We start from the raw sequence: 24,471 nt of genomic DNA on the forward strand, positions 1-24,471 counted from the left end.
TGCTCTGAAGGTGGTCGAAATACTGAATAGCTAGCACTCTGTTGCCCTAATTGCCTTGTGCTCATAGTGGGTGCGGAGCGAAAACAACTTGGGTTTGTGCTCTGTGTAACTTATCAAAATTAGGTCAAAAAGACCCCCCTTCAAATGACCCAAGGCCCTTTTTTATATACAATCTGCATTTAAAGCGCGTTGAAGCGCATTGAAGACGTATAAAAATGTGCCTTGAAACATTTGATACGTAAACCAAATTATCGTGTACCTTGACAAACTTTCACTGAAACCTTTAATGAGCACGTGTGCATTGCCACGTGCCCTTCTGACTTGATCGATATTCTGCGCAGAGGGTCCCATAGCGCCGTAACCCAATCTTAGGGTTAGTCCATTGCGTGGGCCCTCCTCCCTTCGAAGTGCTTTTGGTGCGTGGGTTGACTTTCTAGGTGCCAACTCATGTGTCCCAATCACTAGTCACTTGCCCTGGGGCTGCATCTACCTTTCTCTCGTATCATACACGTGGTTCTCCCCTAATCATGGCCCTCTCGTGGGTCGTATCTGTACCAGGGTCTCCCAGCAGTGGCGTGGATACTTCACGAGTCAGGTTTACCCCCTACTGGGACTAGAACTTATGGCCTTGAAGCCACCTTTCTTTGTTACTGTTCTGAGCTATCAAGGTCCAAGGCCTCCTCACGGTGTCGCCCCCTCCACAGTCTTTCCTACCTATGGGCATCGGGGGGTAACACCATCGATATCTCCGCTTAGCGATGCCTCTCTCGGGCAATACCTTTCTTGGGCGATGCCTCTCTTGGGCGATGTCTTAGGCGGTCAATAATGGCACTGGAATTACACAAAAACAGTAAGCCAATTAATTTTGATAAAATTTGTAAAACCACTGCCAGATTACTGTATTTTTTTTCGGTAGAATTACACTGAACGTATTTCATTTATCATTTTTTTGTACTTGGAATTTTGATGTACTTCTTTTTTCTATTTTTTTTATAACACTTTTGAAGAACTCAAATCCAGAATTTCAGAAATATCCAGTAAGCAAATCAATTGCAATAAATCGAAACAGTCAGCACGTTTTCAAGAGAACAGGGGAAACCTAACAGGAATGAAAAACATAATTAAGAACTAGCAAAGACATAATATAAATGATGTTTAAGAACTTTTATAGGTCTATTACACAAGTATGAACTCAATACTAAAAAGAAAATGCACCAAAGGATCAAGAAAAAAACACATAAAACAGTACTGAACACAAAATCAAGAAACAAAAATTATAACAAAAGGACCACAAAGAATTGATAACATTTTTGGAGAAACATGACTTTGACAAAACTTATAAGAATTCAAAAATAAAATGACACAAACACAATGAAATAACAACAAGAAAACAACAAGAAATACCCAAAATAAACCTAAAACAGAAAGATAACAACAAGAATGTAAAGTTCTTGACTTAAAAGTGCCAAAACAACTAAAAAACAAACAAGAACAAACCTAAGGCTCTGATACCACATGATATGATTCCAATAACAATATAGAGATGTTTCATGGACATGTTATGGATTCAACTTGAGTTGGAATATGATTAGGCACTTTTTAAGAATTGGATCAATGTTCTTAACATTCAAGAACTCAGGAAAACACAAGTAACCAAGCCAAACTCATATAGAAACCCATTTTGAACAACAAACCCATGGATAGAAACTCAAGAACAAAACATATAGCAAATATACCCATGGAGGACGTGACAAAAACAGCAAGAACAACCAATTTGCACCGATTAAAATTGAATATAAGTGAAGCAAATGAAAGAGGACATCATAAGGAAGACATTGCACCGATTGAAAGTGACAACAAACAAGTAGAACAAAAATGGGTAATTTGGAATGAAGGGAAAATGGATGAAGAAGATGAAATGAAATAGGGAACTTATGTGGTTGGAGTTCTTGGAGATGAACACGGCACTTGAAGGATGTAAGGCTCCAAGATGAGTTTAGATGCCGCCACTTGAGGTTCCAAGATGTACTCAAGATGAGAGTTGAAGAAGAGAAGACACAAGTCTCTGAATCACTCACCAATTTGGGAGAATTTCTTTACTCAAAATATCAAATCTGTATTAGAAAGACTCAAGCCCTCCTTATATAGGAGAAGGACCGGTCATGAAAGTACAAGAGGCTTACAAAAGAAGCTAACTAAAGTTCCCTTGTAACTCTTCCACTTCTAGCGCCTAAAGTGAAGGAGGAAAGGATATCTTACTAGAATTTTCTAAAGCTAATATCTAAAGATGCTTTACACAAGAGGTATCTTTAGGTTTCCCTCTTAGCACCTACCTAAACACTATTCTATATTATTTACAAATTTATACAAAAGAAACTATAAAGAGAGATATTTATTGAAGCCCTTTCTTGAGTCTTCTTTTGGCTTTAGGTTTGGTCATCTCTTTATTTTAATTCTTCTTTAATTTTTGAGAAGACTAGAAGGAAGAACTTCAAATTTTTGGGTGAATGACCTCTTCCTCCATTAGTAAAATCCTCCCTTATTTGATCTCTATCACCAAGCCACTAGTGCATATGTTTCATTATAGTCTATTCCCTCTTCTTTATTATACCCTTTATGATGGTAAATTCATGAAGTTCTTCTTGAATCATGTAAAGGATGGTGCGGAAGCCATGGATGTGTGTGTGCAAGATCCTCCTAAGAGCTATGGTGATCTTGAAGGTGCATGGTATGTATGGAAGTTGGGAGGTTCGGCCAGCCCAAGGAAAGGTGAAGGATGTGAAGATTAGAGCCTAGAATCTAGGTAGAAGCAAAGCTTGGCACAAAAATGGCAGCATAACTTTATTCACAATAATCTTGCAAAATACAAGAGATGGCCTCCCTATTTATAGACTATAGGGCCGTAAAAATTAAGCTAATTCCTAATGAAATGAGAGCCAAATGAAATGCACAATGACAAGGCACATGCTCATGACCAGCCAAGTAACAAGTTCTAGAATGTTCACTCATTTGTGCTTTCTAACACTACTCTAATTACTAGGCACCCCTAATGGGCCTCCATGTAACATGTACAAGGCTTTCTCTCTTCCATCCGTGGCTTCATCCAATTGGGCGTGAATGTCCTTAGCCATTGACCTTGTAATAAGGCCTAGACACTCCATGTGTAGCCTTCCCTCATCACGTCCTAGACGCTCCTTCCTTGAGTCTAGACGCTCATCACGGTCTAGCTTTGGGTCTTGGCTTCCATTGTGAGATGTGCATGGCCCTCCTCCATCATCCCCTCCCCCTTCGAAAGGATTTGTCCTCAAATCCAGCTCGTCATCGTCATTGGTACCTACAAATGGAGAAAGATCAATTACATTAAAAGTGTCATGAACTCCATATTCAAGAGGTAGGTCCAATTTATATGCATTGTTATTGACTCGCTTGAGGACTTGAAGGGTCCATCACCTCAGGGACTTAGTTTGGACTTCCTTTGAGTTGGAAATCCATCTTTGCGAAGGTGAAGCCAAACTAACTCTCCTTCCTCAAAAATTATTTCCTTCTTCCCTTTATTGTTGTAGTTTGTGTACTTCTCATTTTGTTGTTGTATTTGGAGTTTAATCTTCTTGATCCTGCCGACAACTCGAGCGTGGAGGAATCGCTTCGTAGCTTTCTCCCTACCCCGTCTACGCGACTGTGTTATCTGCAAAATCACCCTCAGAACCTTCTCTAGGATCTCCAAACGCGACCTGCAAAACACACAGACGGCGCCTCTAACGGCCGTTTGCACTCCGACGATCAAGTTAGGGCACAGAACCACCAATAAGAAAAACTGTGTAGTAATGTGTGTGTGTAAAAAATCTCCCTCTTGAATCTCACTTTGATTCTCTTTTATGCCTCTTCCTGTATCTGCGCCTAACAGAATTCTGTTATGCCTCTCTGGCACGTGTCAGAACCCTGTTACGCTTTTTCTGTGGCAACGTACCTCCAGAATCAGTAAAACGTGAGTGTCTGCGCGTGTCTGCGCTTGTCTGTACCTTTAACGGCACGAAGTGCACCTTTATCTGGACCACGCCCCTCTCAGATGATGACACGTGGAGGCACGCAACTAACCACACACGTGTCACTACTTGAAGGGCTCTAGCGCTTCTCTGTGTGTGTCTAAGTTATTCCCTTGCGGAGTAACTTAGCGCATTCCTTTTATCTGGGTAAGTCGCATACTCTCAGGAGAACGCCAGGTGTGGCTGGTCTAGGCACACTCACCAAGCATTGCTTTCTGCGCAAACGATTTCCCCTTCACGATGTCATGCACGCAATGGGTTGAGGGAGTCGCCAATCACTGACCAGTTTGCTAGCTCCCTCAGGCCACTCTCATGCGCGATTCTCTTAGATACGTTCATGCGAGGTCAGTGCGTAACGCTCTCGTTGGGAACCTCAGTGCCAGCTTAACTGCGTGTAACATGAGACCCCGATGACCATGCACTCGATGACTGATCGGTGCTCTATTGCGTCTCGCGTTCTGCCCCCAGGTGTTCATCTGGGAACTGATCTATCGGTGACCGCTTGGTTACTGACCACCGATCACCGTCCTGGGTGATCTGTCCCCTGAATTCCCTGCCGACTGATCTGTCGGTGGCCACTTGACTACTGATCACCGTTCTAGGTGATCTGCTCCCTGATCTCTCTGTCACCCGGTCCACGTGTCACCCTACGAATGGCCCACGTGATTATCTTCTGCTGACGTCATCAACTACCGATGATCGACCAGATCACAAGCCCCTCAGTCTCGAGCTGTGAACTCATTCTCAGCTAAGAGACTAAGTGGTCGTGCCCCCGGTCTACGTGGCGAGTGGGCCACATCACGTGCTCTCTCACGTGCTGCCCTTTAACGTTACGACTACCTCCCTTAATCTCGCGACACGTGGACGCATCAACGGTCAGCGTGGAGTGTCGCTAGCGCTTCCCTTCTTTTCAAATAGGCGCGCGCCTTTACTGTTTCTTCATCTTCTTCAATCAACTCCCAAATTCTCTGCGAATTCCCTCTCTGCGCTTCCACCTTTCTTCCAGCTTTCTACCTTCAGAACATTCGCGATCATTCAAAGGTATGGTTTTTCTTCTTTCTTTGTCCATTCAGGCTCTTTTCATCGATTGCATTTGTCCCTTTCATCATCATGCATCCATCTTCTCCATTTTTCCTCTTCTCGACCCACGCTAGGGTTTTCGCATTCTTCACTCCGCTCTCTGCTTCTCCCTCTTCCTCTTCCCACCTGGACCTTTCTTTCTCCTTCCCCTCCTCTGTTTTTCACCGAACTATTCATCATTCCCTCTCCTTCCATTCATTCTGACTTTTCACTTTTCCTCCATTGCAGCTATCTATCAATGGCTCGCTTGAAACAAACCGCTTGAATCATCGCCTCGTCTTCTGGTGCACAGCCTTCCGCAAGTGCTCCAGCTCCACCACCACCCGTTGCCACCTCCTACCACGACAATGCCAGGGTCTATCACTGGGCTCCCCTGGCATTGCTCGCCGAAACCTCTACCTTATTGCCGTAGGGGCACCTAAAATCCCTCCTGAGCAGCGACCCGGATGAGCCCTCTTGCGCCATCGATCGGCAAAATGACTTCAACATCCGCGTCTGCATTCCTCCTCGAGGGATGCCCATCTGCGCGGACGATAGGGCCACCAATGGGGTGCCCTTCACCTTCGTCTACTCTGCCATCTTCAAGAGGTTGAAGTTGCACCTGCCCTTCACCTTTTTCGAGAAGGAGGTGATGATGGAGTTGAACTTCGCACCTTGCCAACTCCATCCAAATGCCTGGGCTTTCATCCGGGCATTTGAAATCCTCTGCAATTACTTCGGGCATAACGCCTCCGAGGATGTGTTCCTCTACTTCTTCGAGGCGAAGAACCCTGGGGACAGGTCCTGGGTTAGTCTGAATGGGGTTGCTGGACGGGTGCTCTTGGGCCTGTATCAGCAATCCTTCAAAGATTGGAAAGGCAGGTTCTACATGATATCTGCCACCCCACAAAGTCCAACCTTGCTCGAGGGGTACCCCCTCTACTGGGTTCCTGGGGTTGAGTTCAAGAAACCCCGGGATCTTGAAGCCACGGCCCCCTACGAGCGCGAGCTATGTGGGTTGTTCCTGGGGGCCAAGTACAATTCTGCTCTTCTCATCAAACATGAGTTTGATGTGTTGGCTTTGAAAAATACATAGGTAGGCTCTTCCTCTTTCACCTTTTAGGATACTTGCACATTCTCATGCTTGCTTGCATACATTTTGACTCACTTGCATAACTATGCCATTTAACTCTCCCTTTTCCCTTTGATGTAGATACGATGTCAGGGAAGGAAAGGAGGAAAGCTTTGCTGGAGCTTTCCAGACTCAAAGGGGCCAAAAGGACTGGCTCCTCTTCTTCCACCACCGATCCTATCGCCGCTCCTCCTCTCTCGGTCGCGCCAGCTGAAGGCCCCGAGCCAGGAAGGAAGAGAAGAAAGATGGAAAAGGCCTTTCCTTCATCTGCTGCTGCTGTTGCTCCTGCTCCCTCAACCGAAGAGGAGAGCTCAGGCTCTCCTCTCGTACACCGCAAGAGGAAACTTCCAGCGGTTGGGGGGGCTTCATCTCTTCAGCCTGGGGAGGTTGAGGTAGTGGAGACAGAGGAAGGTTCACCCTCGCTTCCTTCCATTCAACCTACCCCAGTGCCAACAAGCTTTCCCTCTCCTCAACAACTGCCATCCCCAACTCCTCGATCACCATCTCCTTCCCAGCAGGCCAACCACTTGGTCAATCCACTCCACCTGCTGGGGGCGATTCTGCTCGCTCGGGGGATCTCCCGGGACCTCTCGTGACGCCACTACCACTGCCAACCTCCGCCGCTACCGCTGAAAGTGGGGGGGCCAGTTCTCGACCCAGCGGCTCTGGAGCAACCAATGAGAACTTCAGCCGAGTCATTGCTCTGGTTCAACAGCTCATTCGCAGCCGGGAGCTCATCGAGTGGAACGGGAGGAGGTGGACATGCACCTGGCGAAGCAGATAGTGCTTTCCCTGGAGTTCTCCACCCAACACCGCAAGCAGCTAATCATGGAGAAAAAGATCAAGGAGCTTGAGCATGACAAGGAGTCACTGCAAAGTGACTTTGAGGCTGCCCAAGGATCCGTAGAGCTGATGAGGGGTATGGTGGAGAAAACCAGGGGAGAGTACCTAGCGCAGGTCCAGGAGACCATCAAGACTGAGATCTTGATGGGGCAAGCCATCAATGTCTTGGACTGCGAGGTGGTGGAGTTGCGGGGCAAGGTGACCCACCTGGAGGCCGAGACTTCCTCCCTACGCCAACTGAACTCACAACAGGCGGGGGATCTCGAGTCTGCCAGAGAAGCGGCCGTTACTAGGGAGAAGAAGCTCGAGAAGGTAGTGAGCAGGCAAAGGGCCAATTGGAAGAGGCTGCTTCTTCCATTGCTTCCCTTACCACCGAGAAGAATGCTGCGAAGGCCTCCAAGCAAAAGCTCGAAGTGGAGAATGCTGACTGATGTGATTCCAATAGCCTCATACAGAAAGGTTCTTGACCTTCTTAGGAATCACCTTGAGTTGGACATTACAGAGGCACTTTTCTTAGAGTTGGAACATTGTTCTAAGACAAGAACTCACTAAAAACTAGTACCAAATCCCAAACTCATTTGGATGTTCCAAATATAGTCAAATTGAACCGATTAAAATGGAAGAAAAACAAAGGAACAAGATGAATGGACAGAATTATAAAACTGCCGAACCAAAAACTCATAAAAACAGCAAGAACACCAAACCAAAACTCAAGAACACAAGCTAACAAAAACAATAGAAAGAGGAGAAAGGAAGGAGAGAAGAATTGCTCATGAAGATGGAAGGATGTTGGATGATCTCGCCACTAGAAGTGTGGAATGCTCCTAGATGAGAGTGCTGCCGCCACTTGAGGACTCCATGGATCCATCAAGATAAGACTAGAGAAGAAGGCTCAAAAGCTCTCCAATGATCACTCAAAATTTGAGTAGAGTTTTCTTAGATTAATTCCAATCTGAAAAATACAAAGGGAGCACCTATATTTATAGTCCTAAGGTGCTGAAATGCAAGCTACACAATTTCAAAATTCCCCCCCAAATTCAAATGCAAGTGGCACCTACACCAAGACATGAGGAAGATGTGATCCCTTCTCTCACTTTGGCACCTCCTTATTTACTCCTACACCTATCTACTAACACCCCCCCCCCCCCTAAGACTCCTAACTAAAGACTAAAAGATGCTTTAACAATAGAGGTTTCTAATGTTTCCCTCTAAGCACCTTTCTAAACAATATTTATTTAATACTTGGCCTTGCCCTTCATGGGATGGACTTTGGGCTTTTGTGGGCTTTGGCCTTCTTGGGCTTGGGCTTGGGCTTTATCTTTTGCAAAGATTAATAAGAAAAACTTTAAATGTGAAGGCGAATGATCTTTTTCTTCATTATAAAAAGCCACCTTTAGTTGATTCTCATCACTGGCCTTATGGGCGTGGGCGCTGAAGCCCTTGCTGATGGGTTCGAGCTGGCACTCGAGCAGATCAAATGCATTCTCCCGGATCTGGACCTCTCCCAGTTCAGCATTTATCACGAAGTGGTAGATGGAAAACTCATCCCTCCTCCTTTAGCTCTTTCTTTCTTTTTTCTTTGTAATTTTACACTTCTGCACAATTTGTTGTACTTGAACTTGTATAAACTTTGCCGCTTAATATGTACTAGTTTCAGACGCATATCTTTCTCTCCGCTTTTTCTTAAGCTTTGTCTTTCTCTTTGAACACGACTAACTGTTAACCAGCTTAGGCTTAGCGCGATCTGCCTTCTTTGATCTTGGCCTCTACCTTGATCACAACTAACAACTCCCTTAGCTTCGTCCTTAACAGTTCTTGTGCACTGCTTTGTACTGGATGACTGACAAAGGCATAGCCTGTCTGCTAGCTTGTTGTGTAGGAATTCGTTTGGAATTTAAGCAGCGTACCCACCAACAACTCATCAGTCATCGCCCTTCAGGCAGCGTACCCACCGACAACTCATCAGTCATCGTTCTTTGTACTTCACTTTGCTTATCTATCGCTCTGGCTCTAAGTGCATAGAGGACATCGATCGTCAGAGGTGATACCTTGTTTGGCGAAACTTGCTCAACTGCGTGAACTCAGCGATACTTGAATCTTGACCCTCCATGTACCGCTTTTAACTCGAGCAAGTTGTTTAACCTGATCTGCCAAGTGAAATCCCCCCTACTTCTGTCATCGCCCGGAACTCTTCTGATCTGGCATTCACCGCACAACCCCTTCACTGTCTCAACTTTCCCGCCATAAGGTTCTGGCGATGTTACCTTTCTTCTTTTCATGACCCGATCATTGTTCCCTCATCTGGGGGTAGAGGCGCCTTTCGGATCCTCCTCTGTCTCCCTGAGTTTCGGACCAACGATCTGGTCTTACTGGGTCAATATTGATGTTTCACTTAAAGGGGGAAAGGCATTTTCATTCCCTTCCCACCACTTAAGGTCACAAACACCCCTAACTTTTCAGCTCATCTTGCCTGAACTCACTCGGTGAGAAGGACTTTATCTTGCCTGAACTCACTCTAAGGTGAGAAGGACTTTTTCTTGCCTGAACTCACTCTAAGGTGAGAAGGACTTTATCTGGTGCCTCAACTTGCCCAGGGTGTACATCTCCACCCCCCTGGATGCACTGAGGACTTCTAATCTTGCCTCTATCTACTGGTGCAAAGAGGTCCTTTAATCTGTTCTCGCCTGCACTCGCACAAAGTCGAGGAGGACTTTATCTGGTGCCTCCACTTTGCCCAGGGGTTACATCTCCTCTTCCCTGGGCGCACTGAGGACTTTAATCTGTTCTCGCCTGCACTCGCACAAAGTCGAGGAGGAATTTTATCTCTTTCTCGCCTCAAGACGCGCGAGGGCGTTGAGGTCTTCAATCATTGCTGGTGCCTCCGATCGCCGAAAGACGATGAGGACTTTAAAACTTTAACTGTGCCGCCGATCCCCGAAAAGCGATGGGGACTTTAAAACTTTTAATTGATGCCGCCGATCGCCGAAAAACGATGGGGACTTTAAAACTTTTAACTGAGAGCATGCAATACGATTTTACTGTTGCCCTAGATCACATACGAGTACTAAGGCCTTTTTCCTAAAACTCTCGAAGCCATAAGCATGCAAACATAGAAGCTTTAAACTTTGAAAAACCCTTCTTTATTGGGTGGCCTCATTAAAAACCCTCCTTAGGGAAAAAAGAGTGCCCCCTTGAAATTGTTTTAACAGAAACTATTCGAATCTCTTCATATTCGTCTTTACTTACAAGGCTTTAACTATAATACGACTTGAGATGTGTTGCGTTCCAAGTGCGAGGAATCGCCCCTCCTTCTAACGTCTCCAAATGGTAGGCGCCATTCCCGAGCGCCTCGGTTATTCTGAACGGTCCCGTCCACTTGGGCGATAACTTGTTCTGCATCTCATACTGATGGGCCTTCCTCATCACCAGATCGCCACTTCTAAACTGCCTTGACGTTACCTTAGAGTTGTACCTTCGCTCGACTCTTCTCTTTACCGCTTCGGCTTTCACTCTCGCCTCCTCCCTGACCTCATCCAGCAAATCCAGATTCAGTCTTCTTTCTTCGTTCGAGTCCTCCGCCACGAAGTTTTGGAATCTCGGCGAGCTTTCCTGGATTTCGACTGGAATCATCGCATCACATCCATAAACCAAACTAAAGGGGGTCTCGTGGGTTCCTGACTGCTCAGTGGTATGGTATGCCCAGATTATGCGGGGTACCTCTTCAGCCCACAATCCCTTAGCTTTCTCTAATCTTCTCTTCAAACCTCTCAGCAACACCCGATTGGCAGACTCCACTTGGCCATTCGTCTGTGGGTGCTCGACAGATGCAAACACCTGTTGTATCCCCACCTCTTCGCACAGCTTTTTCAAGAGGTGACTTGCAAACTGAGTCCCATTATCTGACACCAGGCGTTTAGGCACACCAAACCGGCACACTATGTTCTTCCATACAAAGCTCTCGATCTTGTGTGCGGTGATCTGGGCCACTGGCTCCGCTTCGATCCATTTGGTGAAGTATTCAATCGCCACCACCAAGTACCTCATCTGCCTGATCGCCAATGGGAAAGGTCCCAGAATGTCAATTCCCCAAGTATGGAACGGCCAGGGGCTGTAAATCGACTTCAGCTCTTCTGGGGTGCCTTGTGCCAATCGGCGTGCTGCTGGCATTACTTGCAACGCTGGGCGTATCTCTTGCAGTCTTCTCTCATCGTGGGCCAGTAATAGCCTGTACGGATAGTCCTTGTCGCCAGCTATCGACCTCCAATGTGGCTCCCGCAAATTCCCTCATGGAGCTCAGCCATAATCCTCGTGCACTTTTCTCCGTGTATGCATACAAAAAGGGGGTGCGTGAATCCAAACCTGTACAGCTCGCCGTCAATAAGGGTAAACTTGCTGGAGCTCTTCTTTATTTTTCTGGCCTCAGCTAGGTCCACTGGAAGCACACCATCCGCTAAATAACGTTGGTAAGGCGTTATCCACGTGTCTGGCTCGTGGACAGCGCAAATCTGCATCGATCTTGCCCCTTCTTCTGCTGGGCGCGCTCTGACCCTCAGCGCCCTCAGAGTTTCTTGCGTTAGGGACCTATGACTTCTCGCCGGTCTTCCCATTGATCTACAAACATGGAGAACTTGGTGGTCTGCCACGAATGCTCGAGGCGCTTTCAAAGTTTCTTGAATGACAGTCCTCTGCCTACCCCCCTTGCCCGAACTGGCGAGCTTGGCTAGCAAGTTAGCTCGGGCATTCTGTTCTCTTGGCACGTGCACCACTTCAAACGAAGCGAAAGATCTTCTTAGCTCCTGCACGTACTCCAAGTAGGCTGCCATTTGCGGATCCTTGGCTTGGAACTCGCCAGTTACTTGTCCCGTGACCAATAGCGAGTCGCTCTTGGCCATCAGCACTCTCGCCCCCATTTCCTTAGCCAGCAAGATTCCAGCGATCAAAGGCTCATATTCTGCTTGGTTGTTGCTTGCTTTGAAAGCGAACCTCAATGACTGCTCTATCAACACTCCGTTGGGCCCTTCCAAGATGACCCCAGCCCTGCTGCCCAGCTGGTTGGACGACCCATCAACAGAGAGTACCCAGCGAAAGTCACCCTCGGCGTTTTGTGCCACCTCGGAGGACAACTCGACCAAGAAATCGGCGAAGACTTGCCCTTTGATCGGTCCCCGGGGTTTATACTTGATGTCGAACTCCGAAAGCTCAACCGCCCACTTCACCATCCTTCCAGCCACATCGGGCTTCTTCAAAACCTTCTGGATCGGCAGATCAGTCATCACCAGTACCGTGAAGCTCTGGAAGTAATGGCGCAATCTCCTCGCCGAGAATACAACCACTAATGCTGCCTTTTCTAGGGCCTGGTACCTTACCTCCGGGCCTTGCAGCACCTTGCTAACGAAATATATAGGCCTTTGGGTCTGGTCTTGATCCTGCACTAGCACTGCGCTGATCGCCCTCTCAGTTATGGCAAAGTACAGCTTGAGGGGTGTTATGTCTTGGGGCTTGCACAGAACTGGAGGGCTCGCCAAATATTCCTTGAGCTTTACAAAGGCCTCCTCGCACTCCTTTGTCCAAATGAATCTGTTGTTTCTCTTCAAACATTGGAAGTATGGGTGGCCCTTCTCTCCGCATGCCGATACGAATCGGGACAGGGCGGCCATCCGCCCCGTGAGTTGCTGTACCTCCTTCACATTGGCGGGGCTCCTCATTGCCAAAATGGCGGCGCACTTCTCGAGGTTAGCCTCAATTCCCCTCTCTGATAGAAGAAACCCCAGAAATTTCCCTGCTTCTACACCAAAACCGCACTTTTCAGGATTCAGTTTTAGCTTGTACCTGGCTATTGTGGTGAACAACTCTTCCAAGTCTGCGACGTGCTTGTCTTTCTCCAGGGACGTCACGACCATGTCGTCGACGTATGCCTGCACACTCCTTCCGAGCATGGGCGCGAGCACCTTGTCCATCAGCCTTTGGTACGTGGTCCCTGCATTCTTCAACCCGAAGGGCATCACCCTGTAGCAATAACATGACCTTTCCATCATGAAGGCCGTTTTTTCTTCGTCCATGGGGTGCATTTTGATTTGGTTGTACCCCGAGAAGGCGTCCATGAAACTGAGCAGCTTGCACCCTGATGCACTGTCTACTAGGGCGTCAATGCTTGGCAAAGGGTAAGAGTCCTTCGGGCAGGCCTTGTTCAAGTCTGTAAAGTCAACGCACATCCGCCATTTCCCGCTGCTCTTCTTGACCAGGACGACGTGAGCGAGCCTTTTTGGATATTGGATTTCCCTGATGTGGCCCGCTGCAAGTAGTTTCCGTGTCTCTTCTTTGATCGCCTGTCTCTTCTCCTCATTGAATTTTCTTCTTCTCTGGCGGATGGGTCTGACTTGGGGGTCCATTGCCAGACGATGGCACAAGAAATCGGGGTCGATCCCCGGCATATCTGAAGTAGCCCACGCAAACGCATCCAAATGTCTACTAATTACTTCGGCGATCTGGTCTTGCGTCTTGCTATCCAGGGTTCTTCCCAACTTAAACACCTTACCACTGATCTCCTTCTCGAGCCATTCCTCTACTGGCTGAGGTTTCCTCTCGCTGGCGATCAGCGCCCTCGCGATACCGGTTTCTCTGGCGGTCTCCGAGCAGTTTCTCTCCGACCTTGCCTCTACATTCCCCATAGGCACATCGTCCTCGGTGACCACCTCCAACACCGAATCCGAAGCTCGTCGGTGTTCGCGCTCCGGCTTCACGCCGGGGGAAGGCGTTGTGGTTACGTGGCACACAGACCTCTTGTTCTTAAGGCTATTTTCATAACACTTCTTTGCCTCCTTCTGGTCGGAGCAAATAGTGATGATCATACCCTCCATAGACGGCAGCTTGACCTTCATGTGCCTTGTCGAAGGCACAACTCCTGTTCTGTTGAGCGTTGGCCTCCCCAGCAGTATGTTGTATGCTGATGGGGCGTTTACAACAAGGTACCTGACCTTCTCCGTTCGTGAGGCCAAACCGTCAGTGAAGGTCGTCCTCAGTTCGATATACCCCCTCACCTCCACTTGGTCGCCGACAAAACCGTACAAACAGCCCCCATATGGTCTTAGCTGATCAGGGGACAGCTGCAACTTCTCAAAGGTTGGCCAAAACATCACGTCTGCTGAGCTTCCTTGGTTGACCAGCACCCGGTGGACGGTCCTTCCCACCGTGACAAGCGAGATCACAATAGGCATCACGTCCCTGCGGTCCTCCTTGGTGAACGTGATGTCCACGTCGGGCGAGTGATCTTCAAAGACTTCTACTGACATTATCGACCTCGCATACCTCTTTCGTTGCGACGCTGTGCACCCCCCGCCGGAGAATCCGCCAGCTATGGTGTGGATCTCGCCGTGGATAGGCACCTCGTGCTGTTGCCCTCCGCTGCTCGCTGGTTGAGACCCTGATGCTTGGTCCGCTTGCTTCTCTAGCAAGTAATCCTTCAGGAAACCACATTTGACCAGCTCGGCGAGCTGGTGCCCAAAGCCAAACACGAATTGATAGAGTGGCCAAAACTCTTGTGCAACTCGCACCATGCGTCTGGTTTTGCCCCCAAGATCTTCTCCATCGTTTTCTCAAGCACTTTGAGCCTGGCTGCTATGTTTGGGATGGCGGTCAAATCAGCCAAACCCATCACAAACTCATACCTGGGGGGGCAATTACTCTCCCTGGGGCGCCCTGGTCCCTTGCTTTTATTTTTCTTAGGGTCGTAAGGGTGACGCGCCCTTTGATCCCTCTTTCCCGCCGCCGCCTCCATTACCCTCTGAGGCTGTACCCTTGCTTGGGTGCTCGGTTTGGCCGGGGCCACATTTCCTCTCTTCTCGGTGACCTCGCTCTCGGCGGCGATATGAGCCACAGCACGTCACCGAATTTCGGCGAACATGGCGGGGTGGCTCCTGATGAGCGACTCACTAAGAGGCCCAGGCAACACGCCCTTTTTGAAGGCATGCACGAACATCTCTTCGTCCTTTCCTGGCAAACGGACTATCCGAGCCCCGAATCTGTTCAGGAAATTCTTCAAGGACTCCCCTTAGTACTGCCTTATATCAAGCAAGTCGTAAGACACCAAAGGTGGCGCCTTGTTCACTATGTACTGTTCAACAAACATCTTGGAAAACTGTTGGAATGTGGTAATGTGGCCAGTGGGTATACTGACGAACCAGTCCAACGCCGTTCCACTCAAAGTGCTCATGAACACCTTACAATACACCGCGTCTGAGCCCCCTGAGAGCATCATCTGAGTATGAAACGCCGTAAGATGGGCTTCGGGGTCCTCCACCCCAGTGAAAGACGCTGTCACTGCCACCGTGCTAGCCGGGACCACCGAGTCCATGATCTCGTGGGAAAATGGCATAGGAAAGCTGCGTGGTGGGGATGGGGGTGCAGACCTGCCCCCTGCCGCACGCTCCTCCCGCTCTTGAAGTGCTTTGCGCAGCTCTTCGTTGATCCTGTTGAGCTCCTCGTTCCTTGCTTGCGAGGCCACTAGCGCCTCGTGCATCCTTTCCTGCTCAGAACGTGATGCAGCCACGTTCTCCTGCAGCGTCCTCATCATGTCCATCACTTGCGTCATGGACACAGCATCTTCGTCGGTTGATGGCGCAACTGAACTGGAGCACGTTGTCCTCATCCTTCCTCAGCAAACTCAGCAGCTCAAAGAACTCCAAATAAACGGTGAAAACTCCAGGAGTCAACTGCGATAGCGAGCAGTTGAACGGAAAACACTCGAAGCACCACAAACACAGACTATGGTTGGGAATCACGTTTTATGCGTGCCCCACGGTGGGCGCCAAATGATCCTGCCGACAACTCGAGCGTGGAGGAATCGCTTCGTAGCTCTCTACCTACCCCATCTACGCGATTGTGTTATCTGCAAAATCACCCTCAGAACCTTCTCTAGGATCTCCAAACGCGACCTACAAAACACACAGACGGTGCCTCTAGCGGCCGTTTGCACTCCGACGATCAAGTTAGGGCACAGAACCACCAATAAGAAAAACTGTGTAGTAATGTGTGTGTGTAAAAAACCTCCCTCTTGAATCTCACTTTGATTCTCTTTTATGCCTCTTCCTGTATCTGCGCCTAATAGAATTCTGTTATGCCTCTCTAGCACGTGTCAGAACCCTGTTACTCTTTTTCTGTGGCAACGTACCTCCAGAATCAGTAAAACGTGAGTGTCTGCACTTGTCTGTACCTTTAACGGCACGGAGTGCACCTTTGTCTAAACCGCGCCCCTCTCAGATGATGACACGTGGAGGCATGCAACTAACCACACACGTGTCACTACTTGAAGGGCTCTAGCGCTTCTCTGTGTGTGTCTAAGTTATTCCCTTGCGGAGTAACTTAGCACATTCCTTTTACCTGGGTAAGTCGCATACTCTCAGGAGAACGCCAGGTGTGGCTGGTCTAGGCACACTCACCAAGCATTGCTTTCTGCGCAAACGATTTCCCCTTCACGATGTCATGCACGCAATGGGTTGAGGAAGTCGCCAATCACTGACCGGATTGCTAGCTCCCTCAGGCCACTCTCATGCGCGATTCTCTGAGATACGTTCATGCAAGGTCCGTGCGTAACACTCTCGCTGGGAACCTCCGTCCCAGCTTAACTGCGTGTAACATGAGACCCCGATGACCATGCACTTGATGACTGATCGGTGCTCTATTGCTTCTCGCATTCTGCCCCCAGGTTTTCATCTGGGAACTGATCTATCGGTGACCGCTTGGTTACTGACCACCGATCACCGTCCTGGGTGATCTGTCCCCTGACTTCCCTGCCGACTGATCTGTCGGTGGCCACTTGACTACTGATCACCGTTCTAGGTGATCTTTTCCCTGATCTCTCTGTCACCCGGTCCACGTGTCACCCTACTAGTGGCCCACGTGATTATCTTCTGCTGATGTCATCAACTACCGATGATCGACCGGATCACTTCTCATGCATTTTCTTTACAAAGTCGACTTTGATTACTCCTTCCTTATGCACAAATTCTTGTGGATTAGGAAGAGGTAACAAATCCATGGGTGTGAGAGGATTAAAACCTGATCCTGCTGGCAACTCGAACGTGGAGGAATCGCTTCGTAGCACTCTCTGCCCTGTCTACGCGACTGCGTCTTCTGCAGAATCACCCTCAGAACCTTCTCTTGCTTCTCCAAACGTGGCCTGCAAAACACACAGACGGCGCCTCTAGCGGCCGTTTGCACTCCGACGATCAAGTTAGTCCACAGAACCACCAAAGAATAGAAAACTAGTAGTGTGTGTGAAAAACTCTTCTCTCTGTTTTTTCCTTTTTCTCACTCTCACCCTGATTCTCTCTTTTATCTCTCTTCCCCTGCTTCTGGGCATAACAGAATTTTGTTATGCTTTTCTGGCATGTGTCAGAACCCTGTTATGCTTTTCAGAGAAAGCGTACCTGCAGAATCAGTAGTGGGAGCGTGAGAGTCTGTGCATGTCTGCGCGTCTCTGCGCTGGGCTGCGCCTGTCTGTACCCTTAATGGTACGGAGTGATCTTTTGTCTGGACCGCACCCCTCTCAGATGGTGACACGTGGAGGCCTGCAACTCACATCTAACCACACACATGACATTTACTGGAAGGGCTCTAGCGCTTCTCTTTGTGTGCCTCAGTTACGCCCTTGCGGAGTAACTTAGGATGTTTCTCTTATCTGGGCAGATCGCATACTCCTGGGAGAACGTCAGGTGTGGCTGGTCTAGGCACACTCACCAAACGTTGCTCTCTGAGTAGGCGACTTACCCTTCACGATGCCACGCACGTAATGGGTTGAGGGAATAACCAATCACTGACTGGTTTACTAGTTCCCTCAGGCCACTCTCGTGCATGATTCCCTGAGGTGTGCTCATGCGAGATCCATGCGTAACGCTCTCGCTGGGAACCTCATTCCCAGTTTAACTGCGTGTAACACGAGACCCCGATGACAATACACCCGATGACTGATCAGTGTTTATTTGTTTCTCGCGTTCTGCCTTCAGGCGTTAGTCTGAGAACTGGTCTGTTGGTGGCCACTTGGCTACTGACCACCGATCACCATTTTGGATGATCTGTCCCCCGACCTCTCTGCCGCCTGATCTGTCGGTGGCCACTTGGTTACTGACCACCGATCACCGCTCTTGGCGATCGTTCCCCTGACCTTTCTGCCACCTGGTCCACGTGTCACCCTGCGAGTGGTCCACGTGGTTCTCTGTTGCTGACGTCATCGACTACCGATGACCGATCGGATCACAAGCCCCCCAGTCTCGAGTCGAGAACTTGTTCTCAGCGAAGAGACTAAGTGGTCGTGCCCTCAGTCCACGTGGCAAGTGGGGTCGCCTCACGTGCCACCTCACGTGCTGCTTCTTTAACGTTTGGACTTACTCTCTTAATCTCGCGACACGCGGCCCCATCAACGGCCAGCGTTGTCCCTCGCTAGCGCTTCTCTTATTCAAATTGGCACGCCCTTTCACTGTTCCTTCATCTTCTTCATTCGACTCCCAGACTCTCTGCGAACTTCTCCTCTGCGCACCCATCTTTCTTCAAATTCTCTGCTTCCCCAACTCTTGCGATCATCCAAAGGTATGGTTTTTCTTCTCCCTGGCCCCTTTTTGGTCATCTTTACCGATCGCATTTATCATTCTGGTTATCATGCATTCATCTTCTCTATTTCCCTCTCTCGAACCCGCGCTAGGGTTTTTTCATGCCCTCACTCTGACTTCTGCTTCTTCTTCTTTCTCTTTTCACCTGGGCATCTCCTTCTCCTTTCCCCTCTCTGTTTTCACCGAAACATTCATCATTCCTTCTTCTTCCATTCATTCTGACTTTTTCGTTTTTTCTCCATTTGCAGTTATCTCACGATGGCTCGCTTGAAACAAACTGCGCGCATCATTGCCCCATCCTCTGGTGCACAGCCTTCCGCGAGTGCGCCAGCTCCACCATCGCCCGTGGCTACCTCCTACCACGACAATGCCAGAGTCTACGAATGGGCTCCCTTGGCATTGCTCGCTGAAACCTCCACCCTGCTGCCCAAGGGTCATCTCACGTCCCTGCTAAGTCGCAACCCCGATGAGCCTTCCTGCTCCATCGACAGGGAGAATGACTTCAACATCCAAATCCGCATTCCTCCTCGAGGAATGCCTATCTGCGCGGATGATAGGGCCACCAATGGGGTGCCCTTCGTCTTCATCTACTCCGCTATTTTCAAGAGGTTGAAGTTGCGCCTCCCTTTCACTTTCTTCGAAAAGGAGCTGATGATGGAGTTAAACGTCGCGCCTTGCCAACTCCATCCAAATGCCTGGGCCTTCATCCGGGTATTTCAGATCCTCTGCAGCTATTTCGGGCACAACGCCTCCGTGGACGTGTTCCTCTACTTCTTCGAAGCGAAGAACCCTGGGGACAGGTCCTGGGTCAGCCTGAACGGGGTTGCTGGACGGGTGCTCCTAGGCCTGTACCAGCAATCCTTCAAAGATTGGAAGGGCAGATTCTACATGATATCTGCTACCCCTCAAAGTCCAAATCTGCTCGAGGGGTACCCCCTCTACTGGGTTCCTGGAGTTGAATTCAAGAAGTCCAGGGGCCTCGAAGCTATGGCCCCCTATGAGCGCGAGCTGTGCGGGCTGCTCCTGGGGGCCAAGTACAATTCTGCTCGTCTCATCAAAGACGAGTTCGATGTGGTGGCCTTAAAAAAGTACATAGGTAGCTCTTTTTTCCTCTCTTAGGATACCTGCACCTTTTCATGCATGCTTTTATGTGTTTTTTAACTTACTTGCGTACCTTGGTCAACTAACCCCTCCTTTTCTCGTCTATGTAGACTCAATGACGGGGAAAGACAGGAAGCTGGCCTTGCTGGAGCTTGCCAAACGTAGGGGAGCCAAGGGCACTGATTCCTCTTCTCTACAACTGAGCCCATTGCGGCCCCTCCACTCTCGGTCGCGCCAGCTGAAGGCCCCGAGCAAGGGAAGAAAAGGAAAAGGCTGGTGAAGGCTTCCACTTCTTCTGCTGCTGCTGCCTCAACTGAAGAGGAGAGCTCAGGCTCTCCTCTTATTCACCGCCAAAGGAAGAGAGCAGCGGTTGAGGGGGCCTCATCTCTCCAGCCTGGAGAGATTGAGGTGGTGGAAGTAGAGGAAGGGTCTTCCCCTCCCCCCTGCGCTCAAACGGCCCCAGAGCCCACCAACCTTCCTTCTCCAGGCCAGCAGTTGCCTCCAACTACCAAACTGCCATCTTCCCCCCCAGCAGGCTAATCACCTGGTCCATCCGCTCATCCTGCTGGGGGCGCTTCTGCCCAAACTGGGGGTGCACCACCACCACTGCTGCCAATCCCTACCACCACTGCTGAATGTGGTGGGTCTAGCTCGCGCCCAAGCGCTTCTTGGGCCACCCACGAGAATTTCAGCAGGGTCATCACCCTGGTTCGACAGCTCATAAGCAACCGGGAGCTTGTCGAGTGGAATAGTGATGAGGTGGACATGCACCTGGCAAGGCAGGTAGTGCTCTCACTGGAGTTCTCCACCCAGCATCGCAAGCAAATAGCCCTGGAGAAGAGGGTGAAGGAGCTTGAGCACGACAAGGAGTCACTGCGAAGTGACTTCGAAGCCGCTCAAGGGTCCGTTGAACTGATGCGAGGCATGGTGGAGAAGGCTAGGAGGGAATACCTAGCGCAGGTCCAAGAGACCATCAAGACGGAGATCTTGATGGGGCAGGCGGTGAGCTCTTTGGACTGCGCGGTGGTGGAGCTTAGGGCCGAGACTTCCTCCCTGCGCCAACTGAACACTCAGCTAGTGGGGGAGCTCGAGTCCGCCAAAGAAGCAGCTGCTGCTGGGGAGAAAAGACTTGAGGAGGTGGTGGGCAAACTGTCTGAAGTTGCCTCCTCCCTTGCTGCCGTCACCATTGAGAGAGATGCTGCGGAGGCTTCAAAGCAAGAACTGGAGGTGGAGAAGGCTGATTTGGTGAATGTGGGTGCTGATGCCCTTACAGACGGATTCGAGCTAGCACTCGAGCAAATCAGATGCATTCTCCCAGACCTGGACCTCTCGCAGTTCAGCATCTATCATGAAGTGGTGGATGGAAAGCTCATCCCTCCTGCCCCTTAAACTTTTCTCTTCTCTGTTTATTTATCTTCTTCACAATTTTTCTTTGTACTTTAAAATTGTATAAGACTTGACTGTGAATATAATATCTCAATGCTTCTTTTCTTGCATAAGTTTCTTCCCTTGTATTTTCTTTGGGCTTCACTTATCTTTATGTGCGCGACTAACTGTTAGCTAGCTTAGGTTCAGCGCGATCTTGGGCTTTACCTTTCCTTTCGCACACGACTAAGTGTTAACCAGCTTAGGCTTAGCGCGATCTTGAGCTTTGTCTTTCACTTTGCGCACGACTAAGTGTTAACCAGCTTAGGCTTAGCGTGATCTGCTTCCCTTATTCTTTCACTTCTACTTGATCACGACTGGCTATTCCCTCAGCTTAGTGTTTAACAGTCCTCGTGCGCTGCTTTGCACCACTAGCCAATTACTGACGACTCATCGGTGATCGTTCTTTAGTCTTTACTTAGCTTCTCTGTCGCTCTAGCGCTAAGTGCATAGAGGACTTCGACATCGATCGCTCAAGGTGATGCCTCGTCTTGGGGAAAGAAAAGTGTTTCTCGCTAACCCCTCTTACTTTCCCCAAGGTCATCACCCTTTGGCGGGTTGAGTCGCTCATTCCCTGCCTCACTCCTGGGGTGAGAAGGGTTTCGGACTAAGAGTCTTACTGGGCCAATATTGGTGTATGCCAAGTGGGTAAGGACGTTTTGTCAAAACCTTTCCTTTCCCTCCCTTGGTCTTACTAGCACCCCTGGCTTTTCAAACCTTTAACTGCTTGCGCTCACACCTGGGGTGAGGAAGACTTAGACCGGTGCCAGTACTTGCGCCTAGGGCAAGTAGGGCCTAACCAATCACCTGCACTTGCACCTGGGGCAAGGAGGATTTTAACTTTAATACTTGAGCACGCTTTATATGCTGGAATTTTTTCTTTAATTGGGTGGCCTCGTTAAAAACCCTCCTTAGGGAAAAGAGTGCCCCCTTGTCTGTTCAACTGTTTCCACCACATACAAAGCATGTATCTTTTAGCGCGAGAACGCCATTACTGTACAACTTTAACTGAAATAAAATTTTAAATGGGTGGCGTTCCACGTTCTGGGGATTGCTCCTCCCTCCAAGTCTCTAGGCGATAGGCTCCGTTCTCCAATGTCTCCACCACTCTGTACGGGCCTGTCCACTTTGGGGATAACTTGTTCTGCATGTCATTCTGATGCGCCTTTCTCATCACCAGATCACCTTCCTGGAAACGCCTGGGCCTCACTTTAGAGTTGTGCCTCCACTCTACTCTTCTCTTCACGGCTTGAGCACTGACTCTGGCCTCTTCACGCACTTCGTCTAGCAGATCCAGATTCACCTTACGCTCTTCATTGGACTCTTCAGCAACGAAGTTCAAGAATCTGGGGGAGCTCTCCTGTATCTCCACAGGAATCATGGCGTCTGTCCCATAGACAAGGCTGAAGGGTGTCTCATGGGTGCTGGACTGTGGGGTGGTGTGATAAGACCATACAATTCTGGGGACCTCCTCTGCCCAGCGTCCTTTGGCCTTGTCTAGTCTTCGCTTCAGCCCCCTGAGCAGCACTCGATTTGCTGACTCCACCTGCCCATTTGTTTGTGGGTGCTCCACTGAAGCGAAAACCTGTTGTATCTTTAACTCTTCACACATCTTCCTCAGCTGATGACTTGTGAACTGGGTGCCATTGTCGGAAACCAGCCTCTTGGGTATTCCGAAGCGGCAGACAATGTTCTTCCAGACGAAGTGTTTGACTTTCTGTGCGGTGATGTGTGCAACTGGCTCTGCCTCCACCCATTTGGTGAAATATTCGATGGCCACAATGAGGAACTTCATCTGCCTTGTCGCCAGGGGAAAGGGTCCTAGGATGTCAATCCCCCATGTATGGAATGGCCACGGGCTATGGATGGACCTCAACTCCTCAGGGGGTGCCTTGTGCCAGTCTGCATGCAGTTGACATTGTTTGCATCGCTGAGCAAACCTTATGCAATCTTCCTTCAGCTTTGGCCAGTAGTACCCCGCGCGGAGTACTCTACTTGCCAAAGCGCGACCACCTACGTGGCTTCCGCACACCCCCTCGTGCAGCTCAGACATGAGTCTGGTGCATTGCTCGCCGTGTACACAGATCTGCACAGGGTGAGAAAATCCAAATCTAAATAGGCTTCCATCTATAAGAGTAAACTTACTTGAACCCCTCTTTATTCTTTTTGCCTCTGCCAGATCGAGTGGGAGTACACCATCTTCTAAGTATAGCTGGTATGGCGTCATCCAGGTGTCGGGTTCCTTCTCTGCATGGATCTCCATCGACTCATCGGTCTTTGACGGTCGCGATCTCACCCTCGGTGCTCTTAGCGTTTCTTGGGTCAACGACCGATGACCGATCGTTAGACGCTCCATTGACTTGTATACATGAAGCACCTGGTTGTCTGATACGAACGCGCGCCGCACCTTCAGGGTCTCCTGAATGACGGTCCTCTGCTTCCCCCCTTGCCTGAGCTGGCCAGCTTGGCAAGCAGGTCTGCTCGGGCATTTTGCTCTCTTGGCACGTGCACTAACTCAAACTCGGCGAAGGACGTCTTCAGGAGCTGCACATACTCCAAGTAGGCTGCCATCTGGGGATCCTTTGCTTGGAACTCCCCCGTAACCTGCCCGGTGACCAGTAAAGAGTCGCTCTTGGCTAGCAGATTTCTTGCTCCCATTTCTCTTGCTAGCAACATTCCTGCGATCAGGGCTTCATACTCCGCCTGATTGTTGCTAGCTTTGAAGGAAAAGCGGAGGGACTGCTCAATCAGTACCCCATTTGGTCCTTTCAGGATGACTCCGGCGCCGCTTCCCTGCTGATTAGAGGAGCCATCTACCGATAACACCCATCGGAAATCTAGCCCTTCTGCAGGTGTCGCGATCGATGACAGCTCGACTACAAAATCCGCGAGCACCTGCCCCTTGATCGGTCCTCGGGGCTCGTACTGAATATCAAATTCTGACAATTCTACTGCCCATTTGACCATCCTGCCTGCTACATCAGGTTTCTTCAATACGTTCTGGATAGGCAGATCAGTCATCACCACCACCGTGAAGCTGTGGAAGTAATGCCTGAGTCTTCTGGCTGAAAACACCACCGCCAGAGCAGCCTTCTCGAGGGCTTGGTACCTCATTTCAGGGCCTTGCAGCACTTTACTCACGAAGTAAATAGGCCTCTGGGCCTGGTTCTGCTCTTGCACCAGGACTGAGCTGACTGCTCTCTCTGTCACAGCAAAATATAGACGAAGAGGGATGCCTACCTGAGGTTTTCGCAAGACTGGTGGGCTC

General features: G+C 49.4%; 1 protein-coding gene across 1 annotated transcript; it reads left to right on the forward strand.

Moving 5' to 3' along the window:
* The first annotated feature begins 6,320 nt into the window (after positions 1–6,320).
* On the forward strand, positions 6,321–21,548 carry LOC137839290 (uncharacterized). The gene is made up of 4 exons (XM_068648410.1): positions 6,321–6,645; positions 6,950–7,536; positions 20,562–20,915; positions 21,537–21,548. The coding sequence occupies exons 1-4, from the start codon at positions 6,321–6,323 to the stop codon at positions 21,546–21,548; spliced, it is 1,278 nt and encodes a 425-aa protein (XP_068504511.1).
* The last annotated feature ends 2,923 nt before the right edge of the window (positions 21,549–24,471 follow it).

The sequence above is a fragment of the Phaseolus vulgaris genome, chromosome 3, assembly GCF_000499845.2.
Source record: "Phaseolus vulgaris cultivar G19833 chromosome 3, P. vulgaris v2.0, whole genome shotgun sequence".
NCBI classification, from domain to species: domain Eukaryota; kingdom Viridiplantae; phylum Streptophyta; class Magnoliopsida; order Fabales; family Fabaceae; genus Phaseolus; species Phaseolus vulgaris.

What these genes read in the sequence shown, in the direction of transcription:
- LOC137839290 (XM_068648410.1), top strand. Translation starts at nt 6,321, where the DNA reads ATGTCAGGGAAGGAAAGGAGGAAAGCTTTGCTGGAGCTTTCCAGACTC. An exon ending in GGTAGTGGAGACAGAGGAAG is followed by an intron (nt 6,646 to 6,949) that starts GTTCACCCTCGC and finishes CTGGTTCAACAG; the next exon opens with CTCATTCGCAGCCGGGAGCT. An exon ending in CAATAGCCTCATACAGAAAG is followed by an intron (nt 7,537 to 20,561) that starts GTTCTTGACCTT and finishes CTGGCAAGGCAG; the next exon opens with GTAGTGCTCTCACTGGAGTT.